General features: G+C 49.9%; 2 protein-coding genes across 8 annotated transcripts in view; both read left to right on the top strand.

Moving 5' to 3' along the window:
• The window catches only part of HOXA3 (homeobox A3), a 44,842-nt gene extending 28,252 nt beyond the window's left edge, over positions 1 to 16,590 (top strand). For 2 of the 5 annotated variants that reach the window (XM_084786084.1, XM_084786082.1), the window contains exons 3-5: positions 1,255 to 1,337; positions 12,928 to 13,576; positions 14,876 to 16,590. In XM_084786084.1, the coding sequence (XP_084642210.1) occupies positions 13,048 to 13,576; positions 14,876 to 15,684 (1,338 nt within the window). In that variant the 5' untranslated portion in view covers positions 1,255 to 1,337; positions 12,928 to 13,047 and the 3' untranslated portion in view covers positions 15,685 to 16,590. Of the gene's footprint in view, positions 1 to 1,254; positions 1,338 to 2,278; positions 3,024 to 3,672; positions 5,066 to 5,731; positions 5,852 to 9,724; positions 10,116 to 12,927; positions 13,577 to 14,875 lie in introns of those variants that run through there. The other 3 variants (XM_084786083.1, XM_084786086.1, XM_084786085.1) reach the window with 3 other exon arrangements.
• Positions 16,591 to 19,250: 2,660 nt separating this feature from the next.
• On the top strand, positions 19,251 to 23,354 carry HOXA2 (homeobox A2). Of its 3 annotated transcripts, XM_084786092.1 has the most exons (4): positions 19,251 to 19,918; positions 20,393 to 20,483; positions 21,248 to 21,458; positions 22,115 to 23,354. In XM_084786092.1, exons 2-4 carry the CDS (start codon positions 20,445 to 20,447, stop codon positions 22,852 to 22,854), a joined length of 990 nt encoding a protein of 329 aa, XP_084642218.1. In that variant the 5' UTR covers positions 19,251 to 19,918; positions 20,393 to 20,444; the 3' UTR covers positions 22,855 to 23,354. The 3 variants fall into 3 exon arrangements, with proteins under 3 accessions (XP_084642218.1, XP_084642217.1, XP_084642219.1); XM_084786093.1 differs by lacking the exon at positions 19,251 to 19,918 and having other exon boundaries at positions 20,393 to 20,503; XM_084786091.1 differs by lacking the exon at positions 19,251 to 19,918 and having other exon boundaries at positions 20,353 to 21,458.
• Positions 23,355 to 23,593: the final 239 nt, after the last annotated feature.

A 23,593-nucleotide genomic window follows, 5' to 3' on the forward strand; every position in this document is an offset into this window, starting at 1 on the left:
ACAGCACATCTTTCTGGGATGGAGTTAAATTATCCAAGTGCATAACAACTAGGCCCCACCCTCCTCAGGATCACACCAGGAATCCCAAGGCCAGGGGAACTCTCCTCCTGAAGAAGACACAGGGTTGGGAGTTTGAACAAGGGAATGGGATCCAGAGTAGATTCTGGTCCTAAGTGCCTTTATGCAGGGTAAAAAGCTGCAGGTGGAGTTGCAGCAGAAGGCAGCTGCCAGTTTGCTGCCACCCCTCAGCATTCTAGGAGGTTCTGCAGCCAAGAGGCAGGCGATTCCTTAGCTACTTGGTAGTTTTTTTTTTCCTGGCTGACAGCCGGATTACATAGGTGTGGGGTAAATCTAACGGGGCTGGTTTGGAGCAGGCTGGCATGTGTGAGTGGGTTAAGATCAGAACTGAAGAAGCAGAAGTCCCGCACAGTCTCAACAGAGGACAGTCAAGCTGGGACCATCCTCTGCCATTTCCTAACCCCAGAAAAACTATTTGGAGGCACCTTGACCATTTCCTGGTTAGCACGCAAGGTAGTATGCAGGAGGTAGGGGTGGGGGCTTGCACAGGCATGGCTGGTATCTATTGCCCAACGCTTTGGTCTTGCCAGGTTTCTAGCAGCAATAATTGGTCTGTTCCTAGGGATCAGGCACTGCTTTGGTCCTGCCAGCCCCCCAGGACCAAGAATTAGCTTGCCCGGCATTTGAATAAACCAGAGGACAAAAGCCCCCAATATTGCCTGCGATCTGTGGACGGAGCAGGGGTCTGATTTCCCGCCAACAGAAATGAACGCTATTAGTGAGGTTTCAGCAGAGTCTGATTGAATGCTTCCAGACAAGGCTTCCCATTGTTCGCAAAAGAAAATAAAGCTTGCCCTCAGATTCCCCAAGTTGGGGTACACGCAGAGCTCTGCCAGTGGATCCTGCATCACCAGCAAAGCCATCTTATTTTGCTTTCCCTCTAATTCACTCTCCATGCCCCCCAACCCCAAGCTATACAAAAGGAAAAGGAGATTGCGAGTGCAGAGATGGAGTATGTATTTGTTTTACAAAAATAAATCACCATCTTTGGGCCATTTGTAGACTGGAATATTTCGAGCTATGAGTGCGTCTCATGGACCAGTGCCCTGGCGACAACTCCATGTCCGCGTCACCCTGGGGCACCCTGGCGCCCACACAGGACACATTTCTAGCTCCAGTCTTCAATTCCCTTCCTTCAGAGGCACCATTCACCCTCTGGTGTTTATTTGTCTGCAGAGTGCCTGGACACTGGAAAAAACGCTTCCCTGAACACCTGGATTTGGAGACCACTCCTGGTTTAGATTTAAACATCTTTGGAGGTAAGTGCTTCACCAAACTCTCCCTCAGCCTTGGGACTCTGCACCAGGAGGCTGGGAGAAGTGTACTTCCCCCATCCTGGCAACTAGAGCTGGCTGAAAGAGGTTTTGGTCAATATTTAACTTTGGGAGAGTTTAGAGCTGGGCTCCCGGAGGACCATGTGGGCATGAGGCAGACAAAGAGCAGGCTCCAAAGCCTGCAGTAGGCCACAGCAGGGGTTGCAGAAGCAAAAGATGAGACAGGGAGAGCCAGAGGGGTGTGTTCCTGTCTTCCTACAAGTCCCCCCCCCCAAAACAGGCCACGATACCCAACTGTAAAACAGAAGCAAGCAGGAGCCAGGGCGGCAAGGCGGCTGCAGTGTGGGTCGTAGCTGTGGAGGCTGAATGCTGTGAGTTCCGAAGCTGTCAACCAGTCCCAGCTCTGGGATGAGAAAACTTGTCTCCATCACTTGCCTTTCTGCTGGTCCTTCTGCCTCTTCTTGGCAGGCAGTCCAGTCCAGAGAGGCTGCAGTTCCTGCGGTGGGTAGGCCCTGCAGTCTGCGCCCAGTCTTCCATCAGAGAAGAAACGCAGTGCTTCCCACAGGGAGAAGCTCAGCTCTTCTATGTCTGAATGTTTTTCATTTTTCTATTTGGAACAAGGGGTGGGGGGGAACTCTTTAAAAATTCTTTTCAAGTTCTGGCTTAATTTGTTCTCTTAGTTTGATATGCAGGGAGGTAATCACTGTGGTTTATTACCTTGTAAAAGAGCCATAAATTACAAGCCTGTTTGGGGGCGGGGCTGCTGGAACAGCTTTCAGAAGCTCCATATGAGTGAATGAGTTTGCTTTGTTCTTTCAGGGGTTAATTTTTTTTTTCTTCTGGTGCTGGGAATGGAACCCAGGTCCTCTGCACATGAGGGGCAAGCAATCTCCCATTGAGTTATGAGGCACTTCCAACCCAAGGATTACATCTTAAAAAAAAAAAACCACACAAACTTTTCAGATTTTGTTTTCTGTTCCCTAGGTCCAAATCTTTTCTAAAATTTGCTCCCCAGAAAGATATCAGATTGTTAATTAATTTCCACATGCTACTCAGTGGTGCTCTAAGGCTGGCATGTGCTTTGGGATGCAATTATTATCTGACGGGAAATCCTTGTAATGGAGATACTTTCTCAGCTACGGGTGCCTGTTTATATCAAGTAGGGATGGAACATTTTAGGTACTTACAACTCAGTGTGTATACATGATTTGCGTATCTACAAATAACAGAACAATTGCCGATATTAAAAGCTGCAGGAACATGACATGATATACACACACCCACTTGTGTCTGGAGAGCTTGGAGCCCATTTGTACTGCAGTTGTACCCACAGGAAGTATCTCATGTTAAATAAAGATTTATCACTTGAGTATAGTTTTGATAGAGAAATCAGATCACAGTGTTTGAGTACAGATATATTTAATCTGTTAACAGCCTGGCAAATATTGACTAATGGTCTGCATGCTTGGTCACCTGCTCCTTCCAAGCCAACTTTCCCCCAGTTTGGCTCTGGTGGCCTGGCTCACAGCATGGGCTCTCAGCCCTGCCCCCCCCCCCAGTGGAGGGGACAGGAAAGGGGCTAGTGACTTTCCTACTCCCCCCTGCATAGTTTTGCTTCAGAAAAGTGGATTCAGAGTGATGAAGGAAGATTCTCAGCTGCTGGATCCCTGTGTAGGTTGGCCAGCCTAGGTTCACTCTTACAGGAGTTGCTCCTCCTCCTCCTCCTTCTCCTCCTCCTCCTTCTCCTCCTCCTCCTCCTCCTTCTTCTTCCTCCTCTTCCTCCTCCTCCTCCTCCTCCTCCTCCTCCTCCTCCTCCTTCTCCTCCTCCTCCTTCTCCTCCTCCTCCTCCTCCTTCTTCTTCCTCCTCTTCCTCCTCCTCCTCCTTCTCCTCCTCCTCCTCCTCCTTCTTCTTCCTCCTCTTCCTCCTCCTCCTCCTCCTCCTCCTCCTCCTCCTCCTCCTTCTCCTCCTCCTCCTTCTCCTCCTCCTCCTCCTCCTTCTTCTTCCTCCTCTTCCTCCTCCTCCTCCTCCTCCTCCTCCTCCTCCTCCTTCTCCTCCTCCTCCTTCTCCTCCTCCTCCTCCTCCTTCTTCTTCCTCCTCTTCCTCCTCCTCCTCCTTCTCCTCCTCCTTCTTCTCCTTCTTCTTCTTCTTCTCCTTCTTCTTCTTCCTCCTCCTCCTCCTCCTTCTCCTCCTCCTTCTTCTTCTTCTCCTTCTTCTTCTTCTCCTCCTTCTTCTTCTTCCTCCTCCTCCTCCTCCTCCCCTTCCTCCTCCTCCTCCTTTTATTTTTTAACTTACAAGTTAAGTTTCTTTGGACTTCCTCAGGCTTCTTTCCCTCCTCTCATCCCACCAAGCCACCCACATCAACCCCTTAATGTGAAGTGTTAAGCAGAAATTGGAGCACTGATGGGGATGTTGGTGCCATGGAGGCTTCAGCAGGAGACTGAGATGCCAATGGGGTCGATGAAGTCAGCGGGGCGTCTCTGAAGCAGCACTAGACACTGCTGCTATGGCCTAAGGACATCGAGAGAGTTTCGGTTTTCTTGAAAGAGAGAGTTGAGAGAGTTCTGAAACTGGCCCTTCTCATCTTTGAATTGACGCCTCTGCGCAACCTTGGGGGAGGGAGGGTGTTGCCAGTGAATGAGCCTATTTCTAGGTCCCTTCTCATGGTATCTGGAAAGCTCATTGTGAGTGATTGTCACTGGGGAATAGGTATCACATGGGGCAGAAGACACAAAGATGAGTGGATTGGATCCTCGGAGGACAGAAGAATGTATTTTTGGAAGCCAAAATTTGGTCTGTTCCTTATCTCTCACACCTGGACCAGGCAGGTTTGGATTCTTACTTTCCAGCATCTGACTTAGGTCATGGCTGGGGAGTTTATATAGAAGTCTTCTCCCAACTGTCCCACAGCCAGCACCTTGAAAGGATGCTGCTGCCTCCAGCTTAGGCTAGTGCTCACTTCCAAGGGCTTGGGTCTCCCTTTTTACTGATGTGATGATTCGGACCCCCCCCCCACCCCCCGCCATTGATCATGAGAAAGTCTCTTTACTTAGGGCCTTGCATTCTCAACAGACCCTTTTTGGGTCCCCTCTGGAGAGAAAAGATGGGGAGGCTCATACCCAGTCTCCTGCAGGTGCTAAACAAGTAAGCCCCTTTACTTAGAGCCAGCTGAAGACCGACTCTCTAGGAATAAGACTGAGGCGTGCTCAGAACACTCAGTGTTCAGCAATCAAGATGGGGAACTTTTAGACAGCCTGTGAAAAGGTTGCCAAACAGAAGGCAAGAGTATGGGTGGAGACTGGCAGAACAGTTTATTTGTTTTAGCCAGGTTCTACCAAGCAGAACCAGTTCAGGTCAGTTTCAGCTAGTAGCTGTGGCCCTGTCTTAGGGGTGATTGTTCAGAAGAGTCTGCAGGTCTTGGGCTGACTTGTAGGTTAACACATGCGAATCCAGTGGAGTTCAGTGCTCCCTCCTATTTCAGAGGCAATTAGATCATTTCCTCTTACATTTTTCATTTTTAGAGGCATGTAATTTCATGTATCACTTGGCTATGCACTGAGGAAATGCATAAGTATGGGTTTGGCTAGGGCATTAGGTCTCTCTGGATATACCGAAATCCTGACCCACAACTTTATAGCGAAGCCCAGCTTTCCTACTAGGCTGTCACTGAACAAAACCAACTGGACTTGGAGGAGAGACATTAACATTTTGTCAGGTAATTGTGGGCCTTTTGGGTTTCTCCAGTGGCTGTGGTGTATGGCGTGGGTGTTAGCAAACTCCATACAATTGCAGGCCATAAAGAAATCTGCTGACTGATCACTGCCTGGCCAGTCATTTCTGGGCTTGGCTCTTGTCTTTTCATATGCTAGTCTGTGGGTCAGAGGAGCCTGGAGAGGGTGTTGATTGGGCATGCTGCATTCAATTTGTCTGTAAAAGGGAGGCCATAGGGAAAGTTAAGTAGACACTAAGAAGACAGACAGCATTGCTGTTCCCTAGTGTTTGGAGCATGTATAAAGAAATGTAAGTGGAGATACGCAACTTTGTGGTGTGTGTGTGTGTGTGTGTGTGTGTGTGTGTGTGTGTGTGTGTGTGGGCACCCCCCTCGTGGTCCTACTGCTAAGACAGAACTCTGACTTCAGCTGGTCAAGGCCCCCTACTTTTCCTAAATGTTCTGCTTGGAAACCTGGTTCCTTCAGTGACTCCCTATTTCAAATAAAAGGATTTAAGTTGACGTATGACCACGTGAGCACATAATAACGCACATTATTGTGGTATTTGGAGCGGAGACCCGGGCAGGCTTCGTCTCTGATTACGTTTTCTAGATTCTCTTTAGAGCGAGAGCTTCCCCCCCTCCACGCACCCACCTCCTCCTTCTCCTCTTTCTCCGGAGCAAGCAAGCACTCTTCCAGCGGGTTGCAGTTTTCAGTTCTTATGGAGCAGTTCTGGGCAAGCTAGCCGATGGGACTCCAGGCCACACCAGGAGGATGGAATTTATTTTAAGGTATTTCCTCTGATTGTTCATATCTAGGGTGAGTTATGGCTATGAGAGACAAAGGTCAGGCGAGGAGACCCTGGATCATGGACAGAACCCTCCAGCCTCTGTCTTCCTTTGTTTCTGTTTTAGGACTGAAAGCATTTGAAGGTTTCCCAGCTGCTCCTCAGACTCTGAGTTTAATTCCCTGTCTAGTATTATCGGGGTGTAAAAGAGAGGGCACTTGGGGGCTACAAGATGGACCCAGCAGTCTCTAGTATTACGGTTGCTTTGTCCCACTGCAGCCGGCTGGGCTGAAGTCCCAGGAGCTAAGCCCCAGATAGAGGGAGGGCTCCGACGCTCAGACAAGCAGAGGTAGCTGGACGCTGTGGTCAGGCAGAGGTGGCCGGCAAAAGAAACTAGAAGGGCCAGACTTCATGAAAAGGGTGGGGGCCAGTAGCTGAGAAGGAGAGTCTCTCTCCATTTGGCCAGTGTTTGCTGAGCAGGATGAAGAGCTAAGGGCTGACCTGGGTGGGCAGCCTAAGCAAATGGAAGAGGAAAATCAATGAAGAAAATGTGCAGATGCGCTGCCATTTTATTGATGATGCTTCCGGCCACTTTGTTCAGTGTTGGGTTGCAGGGACAGAATTCCCATGCCGGACCCAGGGAGTCCAACCTGGAGGGTGTGCCATTGTTTCCAGAGCAGTGTCTGCCTGGGAGGGATGGAGAACGGCAGCTCAGACCTAGGAGAAGCTTGGGGTGCCGGTGAGCTTGCCAGTTGCCTGGAGGTTGGGTCAGTGTGATTTTCAGAATGGGACCCAGGGCTCAGTTTGGGCTTCCATCAGTGTTTTTTGGTTTGGGTGATTTCTGTGCACACCTAAGCCTGCTTGGGAGTTAAAGAACTGGCCTGTGTGCCCAAGATTTGAGGGAATTCAGTCGGTGTAGTCCTCAGCAAGCAGAGACAGCCGTGTTCCCTCAAAGGGAGCTGTTGCTAGCATGGAGGCAGATGAGTCAAACCGCTTGCTTCCAAAGTGCTGGCCAGGCTGGGGCTAATTGGGCTTTGGGGACCTTCTGCTCCTGGAAAAAGTGGAAGTCTTTGGAAAGGTGGAAGAAATTGGGCTTTACTTTGCTCCTTGGAGCAAAGAAAGGGATGCCTCGTGAGGAGTTAGGAATTAAATTTGACCTCTTTAATAAAAAAAAACCATATTTCTTTGTTTTAAAAAAATCAAATTAGGCTTCCTCTACTTGAGTGAGATTTACTTTCCCAGGAATGGCCTATCCTGCCCTTCCCCATACCGACCTCGGTGGCAACCACGCTTAACTGAGGCCGGTTCAAGTGCTCTAAAACACCCCTTGAAAATAAAATGTAAGCTTTAATTGCTGTTCAATTACTTGTCAGCATTTCATATGATTTATGACCCAGTTCTGGTGCGTTTTTGACCCAGTTAAAGACTCATAAATAATATAGTTTCAATAGAAAGAAGGAGAAATAGAGTGAAGGTTTGTTGGAGGCATCTTTTTTTTATTGTGCCATCAGTGCCGGCAAGCAGAATAAATATCTAATGACAGACTCTCCAAACTGGTTCTGTAGAAAAAGCATGCAAAGTGAGAAGCCAATAACTGCTTTCGTAGAGCACAGTTGTGTTTTTTTCCTCCCAGGAAAGAGCTAAAGCCATCGGTTATGGCCAACCGATTAGCTATTAAAAAGACTCAACCTCACAGGCCAGTGTATTTCCTCAGTACCCTCTCTCCCCACTCTTGGATTTTAATGCCCCTTCTTGCCAAAAGTTACTCCTCACCTTCCTCCCTGGCTTGCACAGATAGCCTTGAGGTGAGACCTCTCAGAGGTGGGTAGGACGCCCCTTTGAATGGTAGAAAGGTTCCACCAGGCACCTCCGCTGCTCCGGGTACTCTTCTGTGCCTGCGAGAATGCTTTCTTTTAGTCCCTCTGGAAATCGTGGGACTTAGGAGAAAGAGGCTCAAGGGTGCTGAGCAAAGAAAAACTTGGCGGGTTTGGAGAAGCCGATGGACGGTGGGGATTTGCCTAGAATTGCTCACCGCTGCGTGAGCAGTTTCTAGAGGCGGGAACCAAATAGTTTGTTTTCAATCACAATACTGTAACAAACCAACAAAAAAAACATGCTATTATATATCATTAATTTTAATCATGTCGCCTATACTTGCTCCGAAGCCAGCCTTTTGGATTTCAGATGAGAGGCATAAGGCCGGGATACCCACAATCTAGGTTCCAGGACGCGCCTTGAAATCAGGGATCTATTTTGCCGGGTTGGGGCCCACCGCCCAGAAGCCACCTAGTCGGAGAGGCGGGTGGAAGGGCCTGGTCTGAGTTGAGCTCTCACCCAAGTTCTCCCGCAGCTTTCCTCGACTCCTCAGGTCAGGCCTGGTCCCCGCGCTTGCTTTTCTGGCCTTGGTTTAGTCGAGCCAGAAAGGTATGCAGCGCCGACTCCCCAGCCCTTTGCTCCAACGCTCTCAGCCCCTTTAGACCAGACAGTCCACTCCTAGGTCTGGTTCTCACGGCTTCCCTGCAGCTGGTTTAGCTGAGAAGGCGGTGAGAGTCGCGTCAGCAGTTTGGAGGAGAAAGTGCGGGTTGATTATTGACCCACGCCCTCTTTCTTCAAATGCCACATCCGACCCTGAGGGTTAGAAGAGAAAACGCCCGCCGAAGGGAATTTTTTTCCTTTTTCTTTTTCTTTTTTTCTTTTTTTTTTCTTTTGCGGCCGGCTCTCACCTCCTACACGTCCCCGGTTCTTCCCTTTCAAGTTGCGCCGCTGCGATATGCCATAAGGAGCAAGTGTTTGCTGTTTTGTGCTCTGTTTACAGCTTTGGGGAGCCGAGTCATAAATCTTGCCCAGCCATAAATGACAAAAACCATTGGTATGCATGAGGCCACCCTGTCCGAGTGCTTTTTGACTTCTCTCCCTTTCCCCCTGGCTTTGTTTTTGCTCTAAGGTGACACTTTGGCTCCCTGACAATTTAAACATACTACTTATAATTTTAACACCTTCCTTTGAGAAGGACCCTCGTTGACGCCTGGAGATTGCACAAAAGCTCCATTTCTCTCCTTCCCGCTCCCGCCCCCCCCCCCATCCTCACACACCTACCCTAGAGGAGTTGCTGGGAAGCCGAGGTGGGCATCCCATCCTCTTGAAAGTTGTAACATATTACCAAGGAAATTTAGGCCTTTGCTTAACCCAGCAAAAGGAAGGCCACTGAACTAATTAGGAGGTGAAATATCATGAATGTCTATTTGTGTTGGTGTCAGAGCCTATTTTCCTTGTGGGAGACCTCCTTCCGTGCCAGTACTGTGCAATGGGCACACAAGAAACGGGGACTCAAGTGTCTGGGTATCTTTGTGTGTGCCTGAGCCCAGAGAGGTTCAGATCCCTCTTGTCCACCACCCTAGGACACTTCCCTCCTATAGGGCTAGAATCATAACCAAAGACAGTTGAGTTGCATTTGGGAGGTGTCTGGAAATAGGCCCTATCTCCTACACCACAAGAACTGGCTTTGAGGGTGTCTGTAATGGGAGCGGCAGGTGAAGTAAACTGTCCAAAGTCAGGGCAACTCATTTATCCTTCTCTTCCCTCCCTACCCCCCCCACCCCACCCCACCCCACCCCGTGAAAATGTCCGTGGCAGGGAATTGCGTGGTTTCTCAGACAGATTCTTAAAAAATAGAACCCCCGCAAGATAGCCCCTTTGTGAGAGCCGTTTGTCCTCATTAGCATAATTTTCCTGGACTTTAGTGACGCCTAGGAAGGAGAGGGAGGGCGTGGGGTGGGGGAGGCCGCCCTCCTCCCGCTGCCGCCGAGCTTGCTCTGCTCCTGTTCCTCCCCTCGCCTCAGCCCCATCCCCCCACGCCGGCGCTTCCCTAGCCGCTTGGATCTCCCCTCCCGCCCGCCCCGGCACCCCTTACCGCACCCCCCGACCGACCCCTGCTCGGCGCAGTATTCATAAGAAACATACCCAAGTCGGTGCCACTAGCCCCGTGGAGCCCGGCCGCGCCAGCGCTTATCTGGGGCCGCGGCCGCGGGTAGGGCGGGGGCGGGTGTGGGGGAGGGGAGGGGAGGGGGTCCAGCCGCCCCAGTCCGCCGGGGGCCAGCCGCCAGTGTAGCTTAGCCGTCCGGCTCTCCGCCGAGTCCCGGCCTTGGGGTCTCCAGCCCGCACGCCCGCCCGCCGGCTTGGCGGATGCTGAGGGTCTGTGGCCATCCCGCGCCGAGGGGACACGGGGCCGCAGCCCAAACCCGAGCCCGCGGCGGCCGTCAGAAGTTAAGGTAAGCGGGGCCACCGCCGGCCGCTCTCAGCGCTGAATGGTGGAGTGTACGTCTTGGTGATTTATGGCTGCAGACTTAAATCTCGGTTCAAGAAGAGTTCACAAGCCGGAGCTTCCTCGCCGGCAGTGACTGATACCCTCACACTTCAGTTCAGGCCGCGCTCCCATCCCCGCCCCCACTCTCCCCTCTTCCTTAGCCCAGCCTCAACTTTTCTGGGTTGGTGAGAGGGGAGTGGGTTGGGAACGGGGGCTTTTACCTCCACGTCCCCTTTCAAACTTGGGTGAGAGCAGCTAAGGAAAGGAGAGGAGCGGAGTCTGGAATAGAGGTCGAATTTGGGCATACCTTGTGTAGAGACAACAGGGCTTGCTTCCTGGACTCAGTTCAGCCTCCTCAGCTGGCCTCAGCTCTTGTACCTGGAGGTTATTGTTGAGGAACAGATCTTTGCGTGGGAATCGCCCTCCACCCCTAGCCCGTGCTTGGTGGGTGGGTGAGGGGGGACGACAAAGCAAAGTTTCCTGGCTGGCAAATCTCCAACTTCTTTACTAGGTTGAAAACTTTGGGGGCTGGAGGGGCAGATTATGTGGGCTCCTAGGTGATTGCAAACCTCAAACAATGGGATCTCTGGGTTGAATTCATATTTTAAGTTTGTGGACGCTGCCTTATGCTCTTTGACTTTAAAGGGGTTTTTTGTTGTTGTTGTTATTTTACAAGACAATGTACAGTATGATGAAAAAGGCTTAAGCAAGTTGCAAGCTGGTATAGCCTGTGCTAATGGCTTAGAAAGTCACTAGAAATATTGCACGTTCAAAATCAACTTAATTTTGTTTTATCTAATATTTTGCTGTTCAAATGTCTAGAGTAATTTTCTTAACCTGCTGTTTTGCCTTAATCAAGCTTGGTATCTCAAAAAATTTATAATGACAGGCATTAATGCTGCCAAATGTAATAGGAACTGTTGTCAGTTTAAGAAGGAGAAAAGTAGATATTAAATTGTAATTCACTCTTAAATTTTATTTTACCCTTTATTTACTTTCTATAGTGCTATCTGTAACTTCCTAGATATTTCCAAAAGGGAAACAATACCCCAGGGTTCATGACCACGCACAATAATTCTGGATAAGTGCTGGTTTAATTTTTTAATTGAGGTTCTGGAAAGTTAATTGTGCCTGTTTTCCAGATGTTGATCAGATTGTTGGTTTAATGATGAGATCTAAGGGGGTTCATTATTTAAAACAAAATTGTAATCACTCATTGGTGGGTGCTCGTTATGTTTTTTTTTTTCCTGGTTGATACCTGCTACTTCTGGGAAACCAGAATAATCCTGCTATTGGACAGCCATAGTTAGGTCTTGACATGTAAAACATAATCTATATGGATTTGTCATTGTAATTTTCTTGGTGGTCAGAGGGACTAGCATTTTGAATGTGTATGTCTCTGTGTGAACAGATAAGACTTCCAAGGAACTTTTCTTGTTGGGATGAGAAGTTTACTACTATGCAAAAGTTGAAAACCAAGAGACCGCGGAGTTCACGTCTACAAACTGCTCTCTAAATAGATTCTTGGTTGTTTTTTTTAGGTCTTTTCTTTACATAGTATTTCTGAAGCAGGAAAATGGACCAAATAACAAATATGATCAACAACAGCATACACAGATCAGGGAAGTGTGGCAGGAGTTTTTGGTTTGTGCTTCCATGCCTCCTCTGGAGCCAAATGACCCCCATACATCAAATTACATAGCAGTTTCTAAGACAGAACCTATTATCGTTAAGTTGGAAGGAGAGTTCAAGCCGTGGTCATGGAGATGAACGCTGGTTTTTCAGGTTCCTGGTGGGTTGGTTTTTTTTTTTCCTCTAATCCATCATGTTTTAACAGGTAGAATTTGATAGTTGCCTAGAAGAACAACACCTCAGAAAATCCAAGGCAGGAGAGTCTGGAATAGCCTGTAACTTTGAAAAAGAGGTTGAGGTGTTTTTGTTTCAAATCCGCTGGAAAACATGGTGGGAGAAAGGGTATATAGAAAGTTACAGGATTTGAGTTGTGACTTGTGGTAGAGTGCTGGTGTTGCTCTTTTCCTAACAACAACACCACACACACACACACACACACACACACACACACGACACAGAGAGGGGGTTCCCACCCAAAGTTTTCTCTCCCACCCATCACTTCTTGACCTCTTAGAGTTTATTTGGCGGAGGTTGGTCCTCTTCCCTGAAATAAAGAAGGTTAGCTGCCCAACAAACTCAGCTTCCAAAGCTCACTGAGTTTGTGTGGGTTTTTGTGTGTTCAGACCTTTGAGAGCACCAGGATAGGACAGAAAATCCGACCATCTTAGGTCTTTTGAAAACAAACAAACAAACAAACCAAATTCTAAGGTGGGAGTTGGAGAAAAAAAGTAGAGACCCTTTGCCCTTTTGAGAGTTCCCCCCAAGTTCTTTAGAAAGCCTCAGACTATATAAAGGGACACCACGGTTTCTTCTGGAAAAGAAAGACCCCCCCCCCCCGCAACCTAGCCTCTAGAGCCTGTCTCACTTTGGACCTCGGCTCCAGAGACCCAGCTTCCAGCCCTTACAGGTTCTGCTTCTCCGCGGAAAATCCCCCAACTCCAGACGCAAGTTAAGCAAATATTTGTAGCTGCCAGTAAATTCCAGCAGCTTTTTATAGCGCGGCTCCCTGCGCCCGGGGCCACGTCGTGCTGCTAAATATTGCTGACCACTTTTTCTTTTATGGCTTTCATGTCACTTAGCTATTGAGAGTAAGATGGATTTGCGCGGAGCCCTCACGGCGCTGCACTTCTCCCCCCCCCCCCCAGGTCTGCGCGCGGCGGCCATTGGCGGCGGAGTGTCACGTGACCGCGGGGGCGTGCCAATGTGCTCCCTTACGGGTGTCAAGCCCTTGTCAGAGTGTGCGATCACGATCGTGAAACATCGCGATGCAAAAAGCGACCTACTACGACAGCTCGGCGATCTACGGTGGCTACCCCTACCAAGCAGCCAATGGGTTCGCTTACAATGCCAGTCAGCAGCCGTACGCGCCGTCTGCCGCTCTGGGCACCGATGGCGTTGAGTACCATCGACCCGCCTGCTCCCTCCAGTCCCCCGCCAACGCTGGGGGACACCCCAAACCTCATGAGCTGAGCGAAGCTTGTCTACGCACCCTGAGCGGCCCTCCTAGCCAACCCCCAGGCCTGGGTGATCCTCCTCTGCCTCCCCCTCCTCCCCAGGCAGCCCCCCCAGCCCCCCAGCCTCCACAGCCCCCACCACAGCCCTCTGCACCCACTCCGGCAGCTCCCCCGCCTCCCTCTTCTGTCTCTCCCCCTCAAAGTGCCAACAACAACCCTACCCCTGCCAGCACAGCCAAGAGCCCCCTGCTCAACTCTCCCACCGTGGGCAAACAAATCTTTCCCTGGATGAAAGAGTCGAGACAGAACACTAAACAGAAAACCAGCGGCTCCAGCTCAGGTAAATGGGTGCCTTCTGGAGGTGGGACCTCTGGCCGTGCTCCACACACCAAGCCACTTCCAGCTGTGGAACATCTCTAGAAATTTATCTCCCCCACTCCTCCCCACCCCACCCCCCACACACGAGGGGAAACATGTTTCAGAATCTATGCTACTTAGGGAGGTGAAAAGGTTTCTGTGTTAAGGATTCCCTAGACATAAATCTGACCAAAATCCCCCTGGGCCTCTCAAAGGCTGGTGAAGTTGGAATCCCTCCCTGTTCCAGTGTTGGGAGCTCTGACCTCTAGAGAGAACCATCCTGAGGGCCACTGTCTCTCTAAGAACACAGCCGTTCTTTTCTAGGCATGGCAGAATAAAAGCAGGCCTAATCATCACCCAAGTCAGAATCAATGCTTTGTCTATAATCAGGGCCAATGCTGGCTGCAGCAGATGGGCTGGCTGCCTTACCTCTGGGAAGGCCTTGCTCAGTCTCAGTACAATGCAGGAGGCAGCCAGGCATCTCCTGGGGGAGGGGAGTCAGCTTGTCATCCTAATGGGAACCACATGGGGCTTTGGGAACTGGACTCCAGTGGTGGTGGGGGCGGGAGGGGGGGAGCCTCAGCCTCAGGGCCTTGGGCTTCTAAGCCCCTTGGTTACCTTGGCCCCTTCTCCCTCTAGTTGCCACGGTTTCCCTCTGAGTGTGAGTGTCTGGAACCTCTAGAACAGGTATTTGGGGACAGGAGGCACACATTAGGCAGCCTGCTTGATGACACTGAGAACCTCATGACCACTTCCTAAGAGCCTGGCCTTCCCTATCAGAGCTAGACAGCTTGTGCGAGAGCTCTGGTCTCCTTTGCTCAGAGAAGGTCTTCCGGTTTGACTCCGCCAATCTGTCCATCTCCTCCCGGCAGATTTTAAAACTGATTAGTTGAAGCTAATGGCTCATCACTCAGCCCAACAGGGAGGATGAAATGTATATACTAGGTCTCCCACTTTCAGCGACTGAAGGAACGAAGATGGTGACACCTGCTCACAGGAAGCTTCTAGTCGGATGATGGGCCAGTACATAAGCTAGAGGAACAGAGAGGAAGTGCAGGCCAGCAAGCTGGAGGCTCGGCTGCTCTTCTGAACTCCGTGATTCGCTCCTTAGAGGAAGGAAGGGCAGGCTAACTAGACTGTTTCCGCACACCAAGAGAGGAAGGCAGCGCTGAAGTCCCTGCTCTGTTCAGGTCTTGGACAGCATAGGGGCCGGACTAGGGCTGGGGAGCTGGGCGGGGTTGCCAGTAGCCCCTGACACCGCTCTTCCTCTCTGTCCCGGCAGGGGAGAGCTGCGCTGGTGACAAGAGCCCGCCTGGGCAGGCTTCGTCCAAGCGCGCGCGCACGGCGTACACGAGCGCGCAGCTGGTGGAGCTGGAGAAAGAGTTCCACTTCAACCGCTATCTCTGCCGGCCGCGCCGAGTGGAGATGGCCAACCTGCTGAACCTCACCGAGCGCCAGATCAAGATCTGGTTTCAGAACCGCCGCATGAAGTACAAGAAGGACCAGAAAGGCAAGGGCATGATGACCTCGTCTGGGGGCCAGTCCCCAAGTCGCAGCCCTGTGCCTCCCAATGCGGGAGGCTATCTGAACTCTATGCATTCGCTGGTCAACAGTGTCCCATATGAGCCCCAGTCACCCCCACCTTTCTCCAAGCCCCCTCAAGGCGCCTACGGGTTGCCTCCGGCCTCCTATCCTGCGCCTCTGCCCAGCTGTGCTCCCCCACCGCCTCCCCCACAGAAGCGCTACACAGCGGCGGGGTCAGGCGCAGGGGGCACCCCTGACTACGACCCGCATGCTCACAGCCTGCAGGGCAATGGCAGCTATGGGACCCCACACTTACAGGGAAGCCCCGTCTTCGTAGGGGGCAGCTATGTGGAGCCCATGAGCAACTCTGGGCCAACACTCTTTGGCCTGACTCACCTCCCCCACACCACCTCGGCTGCCATGGACTACGGGGGCACTGGGCCGCTGGGCAGCGGTCACCACCATGGGCCGGGGCCTGGGGAGCCACACCCCACCTACACGGACCTTACTGCCCACCATCCTTCTCAGGGAAGAATTCAGGAAGCGCCCAAGCTCACCCACCTGTGATGATGGGCTCGGGCTGCGTGCCAAGAGAGTTGCCCTCCTCACCTTCTTTGGTTTCGCTTCTCTTTATTTTGTTTTATGTTCCTCCTGCCTCCCCCCCCCCTTTTCTCCTCTGCACCCCCTCCCACATTTTGTTTTCTTTGGTAATGCGTTTTTATAGTTTATGTGACGTAGCAATCTTGGTTGCTGTAAAGGCTGTCAGTATCAGTAGCGACAATTGCCACCACCCACACTCCACCCCCCCCCCCCGTGTGCCCCAGCCTCTGGCCCTGCACCTTTTCCCTTCTCTACACTTTGATAAGAAACAGGGTATACGAACAAACTTTTTAGTCGAGTTTTCAATGTGAATTTGTTCATACGTTTTGCTCCCGAAAGGAAGCAACTACGTTTTTGTTTTTAAGTTTTAGTTTTTAAAATTGCACTTCTTGTAATGAGCGAGAAAAAGAAATCAAAGGCGCTTTGAAACAGGGACTCCCTGTGCTAAGATGACTAAGTGTACGTCTTTCCGTGTGTGTATGCTGGTGAACAGTCAGATTTATTTATATTTTTTGCAAGCATTGAATAGTCTAAGTTTTAAATATTATTTATCCCCATCCGTTCGTATTTATATTAAAGAAATTCTGTACCCTGATTGTTCAGAAGGTTTCTTGAGCCTTTTGTTCAATGGCGTATTGGCATACATATAACATTTATTTCAAAGCGAAATAAAATTCTTTTATAAAAACCGTAGCGATGCAATAAGTACAGAGAGGACCCAGAGTTTGAAAACAGTGGTTTAGGTTTGTAACATCCGGCAAAACTGAACGCTAAAAAAATGCTAGATTTGTTTTGAGAGTTTTACATTCCTTGCTGCTCACATTCTGAGAAACAAAACAAGACAAAAAGAAATAAAGTTTTTATTCTGATTAAGATCCGTGTCAAAAGGGGTTCTTTGGGCTGAAGACTGGTCTCTGCGTGGAGTTCTGGCAGAAGCGAGCCGGCAGCGGCTGCCGCAGCACTGTGAGGCCTAGCCGGAGCGTCTGGCCTGGAAGCTCAGGGAGTTCTGGGGATAGAGGCCGAGGTTTCAGGCAGCCGCCGCAGCTCAGGGAAATGCCCTTGCTCTGGGCCTGCTGGGCTGCCTGGTTTCCAGCTGCCGCCCAAGCAGGCTGCGAAGTGCGTGGCTGCGTGGTGGAAACAAAGGCGGCGGGCTCGAGGCTCAGCGGGGGGCGCACAGGTGCGGGGCGACGCGTACCAAGAACCCGGAGCTCTTCTTCATTTTCCACCCCGCACTGAAAGCCCAAACGGCCAGCGTTTGAACCTTGGGAACCGCGCAAGGGCTTGAGTTCTTTCAACAAGCTACCGCATTCCGGGTCTCCATTGTGGATGCTTTGTGGTTCGTTACCACTCCCGCAGAAAGGAGGAGGGCTCTTCCAAATCCAGCTCCAAAGGGACCGATGCTCCCTCAGGTCGCCCGCAAAAGGACTGAGCTCCAGAGAGTCCTCTAGGCCTTCCTTGCGCTGGAAGGAATCTCTTTCATGAATCTCAGCATCAGATTCCTCCCGGAATTCAGCATTTGCCGTTCTGTGGATTTATTTCCTCTCTCTTTATGGCCCCAGGGGGAGAAGGAGAGAGAAAGGAGACTGGTATCATTCTAATAAAAATGCAATTGTACACGCACTTCTTTCATTTGCTGCTACACAAGCTTAATATTACATTTCCACGTTTGGATTTAAGATAGGATGCCCAGGCTGGCAGAGTCAAAGGCAGATCCAAAAAAAAAAAAAAAAAAAATCCATCTTCAAGGTAAAGCATTACAGATTCAAGAAGGCAAATTCAGAAAAAGCAAGCTTCCCAGCTGTATCCCGTCACCAATCCCTCAGAGCTGGAAGTGACCGGCTGGTCTGCATCTACACAGATTGGGGGGCATTTGAGTCCCCATTCTCCCTGGACTGTATCTTTCAGAGGCAGAAGTGGAGAATGTCGCCATTTTGTTTGCAGTCTCAAATATCTATCATCATGGCCTTTACCCACCCACACCCCAGCGCCCTAAGGAAATCCTTAACAGCAAGCCATGGAGTCATTTTGGGGTACCTACTGAGGTGCAGAGAGCAGCTTTTAGGGACCGATTTTTCATCTTTTAGGAAAAAGAAAAACCTCGGAGGATCCAAAATTAGGCCGCTGCAGAGAAAGCTGGGAGTCTCACACCGAAGGAGCTTTCTCCAAGTCTGTACTCCTGTACTTGATTCGTGGTTTTTTTCTTTTAAAAGATTTTTGGCCTGTGGGGAAGTGGATTTGCTCCCCTCACCTCAACCTCCCTTCCAGAAATATGGTGCACACATCAGAAATGCAGAGGCTGGAAAGTCAGTCTTTGTGAGGACGGGAGCCTTTTGGTTGTTGAAATCAACCTGTGCATATACAGTAGTCTTTTTATGTAAGCATTTTTAAAAATCATGGACAAAATTCCCTGGGAAAGTAAAGGGCAGCATCAAGGGGAAGAGGTGTGTGTTGGGTCTCCTCGCCTGAAAACCCATGAGAGATACCAGCATTAGAAACCGAGCCTAAAAATCTTCCCTTTAGCTTCCTCCTTCCCTTAGGGCAGAGAGTGTACAATGGGATCCTAATACCATTTCCTATATCTTGCCAGTCAAGGCGTTCATTTTGGCTTTCAAGAAAAAAAAAATCCAACTCACTTCCAGCTTCCTGGACATTAAAAAAAAAATAAGCTTTATTAAAATATCTCCAGAGTTAAAGTAATAGATTGGGAGAAGAGCTGAATGTTAGGCAGTCTCAGAAAAGGGTTTTCTTCCAGATGGCTTTTGAATTAAGGCAGTTGAGAGAGAGAGAGAGAGAGAAGAAAAAAAAAAAGCTTTCACCCACGCAGACTGACAAAACCCAATGAAGTGAGCAACCCTGCTTTCTAACTTTCCTGTCCCCCAATTCTTTCTGGTAAAAGCAAATGCCCAAAACCACTACCTTTGAATCTGCAAAGCACCTTTCCTAAAAGCAACCTTAGAACCTGCTCTACTGCCAAAATCCCGAATCTTTAAAAGGGCAAATTTTCCTTGTTTACTTGCGTTTCCTGCTCTCCCCTTTGCTCAGCCACATTTGAGCTTGGAAAAAGCTTGAAGCTGAAATGTGTTCTTAAGGGCCAGAAGCTGTCAAGGCTTTTGGTGAGCAAGATTGATCACACCCAGACTTCCTTCAGAGCTTTGTTTGGAATAAAAGCAAGAAAACTGGAAAATCTTACATTTTCCAAAATAGCGTCTCTATCTGCAAGGCAATGCTCTGAGCTGGTCAAGGTTGGGACCATTTTACAGTCATTTCCAACCCAAAAGCCTTTAAATGATGGCCTCAGAGATGCAGCTCTGCCCTTGCTCCTTGGTCGGCCTTTCTTGTTTTCTGCATAGAAATTTTCTCCCCCACCAACCTCTCTCTCCTTGGCCATCAGAATGATTTATTTTCCTGCCACTGATGCCTGCCGGCCTGGGGCACTCTGATCACTTGGTCCATTTCAAAGGAAGCAAAAGCGAATCTCCATCCTTAGGGCTTGAGGGAGAGAAGGTACCTTCATTAGATCTCTCTCTCTCTCTCTCTCTCTCTCTCTCTCTCTCTCTCTCTCTCTCTCTCTCTCTCCCTCCCTCCCTCCCTCCCTCTCTCCCTCTCTCCTTTCTGGTTTGGTGGTTTTTCTTTTAAGTGCTTCTTTGATATCTAAAGGTGTTATCTTTTGAATTCTTCAGCACTCAATCTGAAGTCTTGTCTCAGAACTGGAAGAAAGAGAAAGGAGGAGAAGTTGAAGCGATGCAACTCCTCCTTGAGTCACCCTCTCCCACGCAGTGCTGGTTCCCACAACAGAACCAGGGTGCAAATCTCCCTGGTACCCAAAAGCAGGAAGGTGTGGGAGGCAATTCAGGCTGCCAAGAAACACTCGCTGCATCTGAACCAACCAGTCCCCAACCAGAGCGACAAGGAGCCCAAGAAGAGTAGGAGGGATAAGGGAGCGAGGAACAAGAGTCCTTTCCCTTCCTGCTGATAAGTTCCAGCGTCTTCCTGGAAATCGGAAATACTCACCGCACCCGAGCCCTACGGGTATGAAACCCAGAGTGCCAGCAGCCGCACCAGCCTGCTCGGGGCGGCATTGCTTTGGCTGGCCGCCGCCCAGGCTACAGGGATTTGGACATAAGGACCTGGGGCTGCTGTCTCTCTTGGCACAAGCATCTATAATCTCCAGCCACTCCTGAGAAGTTGATGGCGTTGGAAGGTCGGCAAGCTTCGAGAGCCGCCTCTCGTTTTCCGCTGCCCGCAGGAGCCAGATGCAAAGCTGCCCGTGGAAAAGCTGGCTAACAATGGGCCGGGATGCAGATCCCAGGCTGGACATTGAGAAGAGGCGAGAGGCTGAGAGGGAGGAGAGGGAGACAGGATAGAGTGGGGTGGAGGAAGGAGAGAAGAAAAAGAATAAAGGAGAATGGAGTGAAGGAGGGAGAGTGGAGAGGGAGGGAGGGAGGGAGGGGGAGAGAGAGAGAGAGAGAGAGAGAGAGAGAGAGAGAGAGAGAGAGAGAGAGAGAGAATATGAATATGAATGGTTCTGAGATCCAGGAACTGATTTTAGGAAAAGTACAGGAGGAAAAGGAAGGGGGACCCCTAATATCCTCTCTCTCTCTCTCTCTCTCTCTCTCTCTCTCTCTCTCTCTCTCTCTCTCTCTCTCTCCTCTGCTCCTTTCTCTTGCCTTAGCAGAACTTATGTGGCTGGGATGCAGGGCCCTCGGGTGTCAAAACTTTGAAGATTAATGGATTACTTTGTTAATGACTACAGGCGTCAGGCTGAGGTGCTTAAATGATTTGTGAGGTGCGAGGCGTCTTCCCGACAGTCCCAAACAATGCGCGGAGTGTGCGGGGGAGGCAGAGGGCAGCCGCTGGCGGGACCGGCAGCAGGGCTCACACGCACACACTCACACACACTCCAGGGAGCACACTAGATCCTTGCAGATCAGGAGGCAAACAGGCACTCTCACCCCCACGCACTCCAGGGCATTCCCATCCACACCCACATATATGTATTTTTGCCCTGAAAAAAGTGTAAATAAAGCCTCGATGGCCCCCAATGAGGCGTTCCTTTCTGACTTTTTTGGATCAATCAAACAGACAGTGGCTTCTTTTGATTAAAGCCCAAATTGTCATTGGGCAGAAGCAATCATGTGACAGCCAATTCGGTCCAATTTCAACCTTGTCTCCATGAATTCAATAGTTTAATAGTAGCGCGGTCCCCATACGGCTGTAATCAGTGAATTAGAAAAAAAACACCCCAGCAGCGATCTTCTATGATAGATTTTTTTTTACCTCCGCGCTCGCCTTTTTCCTGGGCCTTGCCCCCCCAAAGCCCCTCCAAAAGAGGGAACTTTTTCTCTGAGGGGGCTCCAAGGAGAAGGCCATGAATTACGAATTTGAGCGAGAGATTGGTTTTATCAATAGCCAGCCGTCGCTCGCTGAGTGCCTGACATCTTTTCCCCCTGTCGCTGATACATTTCAAAGTTCATCAATCAAGACCTCGACGCTTTCACACTCGACACTGATTCCTCCTCCTTTTGAGCAGACCATTCCCACCCTGAACCCGGGCAGTCACCCTCGCCACGGCGCTGGCGGCCGCCCCAAGTCGAGCCCCGCGGGCAGTCGCGGCAGCCCGGTGCCCGCCGGCGCCCTGCAGCCGCCTGAGTATCCCTGGATGAAGGAGAAGAAGGCAGCCAAGAAAACCTCACTGCCGCCCGCCACCGCCTCCACGGGCCCAGCCTGCCTCGGCCATAAAGGTCAGTCCGGAGACTTGGCCCCAGGTCCCCAAGACCCCCGTCCCTCTTCGGGCTTCTTAAGAGCGGTTATGGGGGAGGGGACCATGGGCTTCGAGGGAAGGGGAGAGTGAGAGAGAGAGAGAGAGAGAGATGCCCGGTTGTCGGTCTCATGCCCCTCTGGGCTCAGGAATAGGTTTGATGGAAGGGAAAATAGATCCTGAGTTCCACAATGAGACATATATATTTTGAGGAGGGGGGGGGACTTTCCCTAACTTGTGTAATGTAGGATGATTTATTTGAGTTGGAACTGACCCCCTCTTGTCTACTTGTCCTAGAGTTTGGCTTTTTGACAGTAATGAAGAGTGATAGACCGCTCTTGCTCAGCTAAGCAGCTGATGCATTAATTATAAATTGTGTTGTAGCTAATATAAAGTTTGCTCCCGGATGAAGAGGTTGGGGGGAGCCACAGGCAGGAATTTGATGGAGGTGGAAGAGATTGGGCTTCTCCCGGCTGGGCTCCCAGTAAAGGCAGCACAATAGCAGCGCAGCATCCAGGGGCGGCCATTTTGTTGCTGTATATCTTTTCTGCTGTATTTATTCTCCAGCGGAATAACCCTGCCGGGACCCCCTCCACCTTCAACTGTACGTGTGTCTCTTGTTGGTTTCCCTTTCCGCAGACTCCCTGGAAATAGCTGATGGCAGCGGCGGGGGCTCCAGGCGCCTGAGAACTGCTTACACCAACACTCAGCTTTTGGAGCTGGAAAAGGAATTTCATTTCAACAAGTACCTTTGCAGACCCCGGAGGGTGGAAATCGCCGCGCTGCTGGATTTGACTGAGAGACAAGTGAAAGTGTGGTTTCAGAACAGGAGGATGAAGCATAAGAGGCAAACCCAATGCAAAGAGAACCAAAACAGCGAGGGAAAATTTAAAAACTTGGAGGACTCGGAGAAAGTGGAGGAAGATGAGGAAGAGAAGTCACTCTTTGAGCAAGCCCTTAGTGTCTCTGGGGCTCTTCTGGAGAGGGAGGGTTACACTTTTCAGCAAAACGCGCTCTCTCAACAGCAGGCTCCCAACGGACACAATGGCGACTCCCAAACTTTCCCAGTTTCGCCTTTAACCAGCAATGAGAAAAATTTGAAACATTTTCAGCATCAGTCACCCACTGTTCCTAACTGCTTGTCAACAATGGGCCAGAACTGTGGAGCTGGCCTAAACAATGACAGTCCCGAGGCCCTCGAGGTCCCCTCTTTGCAGGATTTCAATGTTTTCTCCACAGATTCCTGCCTGCAGCTTTCAGATGCACTGTCGCCCAGCCTGCCAGGCTCCCTGGACAGTCCTGTAGATATTTCAGCTGACAGCTTTGACTTTTTTACAGACACACTCACCACAATCGACCTACAGCATCTGAATTACTAAGAACATTAAAGCAAAGCAAAGCTTCACAAAACAAAAACAACAACAACAACAACAAAAAACCGCCTCTGACCAGGTGGTTTCGCCTTCTTTTATTCCCGGGAGTTGATTTTTGTTTTATTTTCTTCCTGATCTACCCTGACTCTCTTTAATGTTCAGGATTTTCTGTTTACTGTTCTTCCCTGACCCAGTTTTAAAGCCATCTCTTACAAATTATGTTGGCGTTTTAGTCGTTTTACACAGAACCCCAACAAGCTTCTATGTGATTTTCCTGGAAACAAAACGAGGCCTGCAAGAAAGTGACCATAAATTGTCCTGTCACTTTCTTTTTATTTTTGTATCACATTAGGATGCATTGTCATGCGTATTTTTGGTAGAATAAATTCTCCTTTGCTATAAGTAGCTTTCTTATTTTTTTTCTTCCCCTCTTTCTCAAGGCTCAGGCTGATTTCTCATACTCCTTTTAGTCTAATATGGTAAATAAAAAGTCTGGTCACAATTTACCTTTTTCAATTTTAATATATTTTTATTACGGTGGCATGTTCAAAGTCTGCAATAGACAGCAACAAAGAAGAAAGCCAGAAAGTGGCTAGAGCTTTTGGCAAGTGTTTGCCCCCCCCCCCCCCAACACCACCATCACCCAAGGGAATGGATTTGGTTTTCAATGTTGAGACTCAAGCCACAGAATTAAATCAGTAATAGAAACAGGATTGGCCAGCCTGAGTTGGCCCCAGCCCAAGTG

Source organism: Acomys minous (genome assembly GCF_964271855.1).
Source record: "Acomys minous genome assembly, chromosome: 6".
Taxonomy (NCBI): Eukaryota; Metazoa; Chordata; class Mammalia; order Rodentia; family Muridae; genus Acomys; species Acomys minous.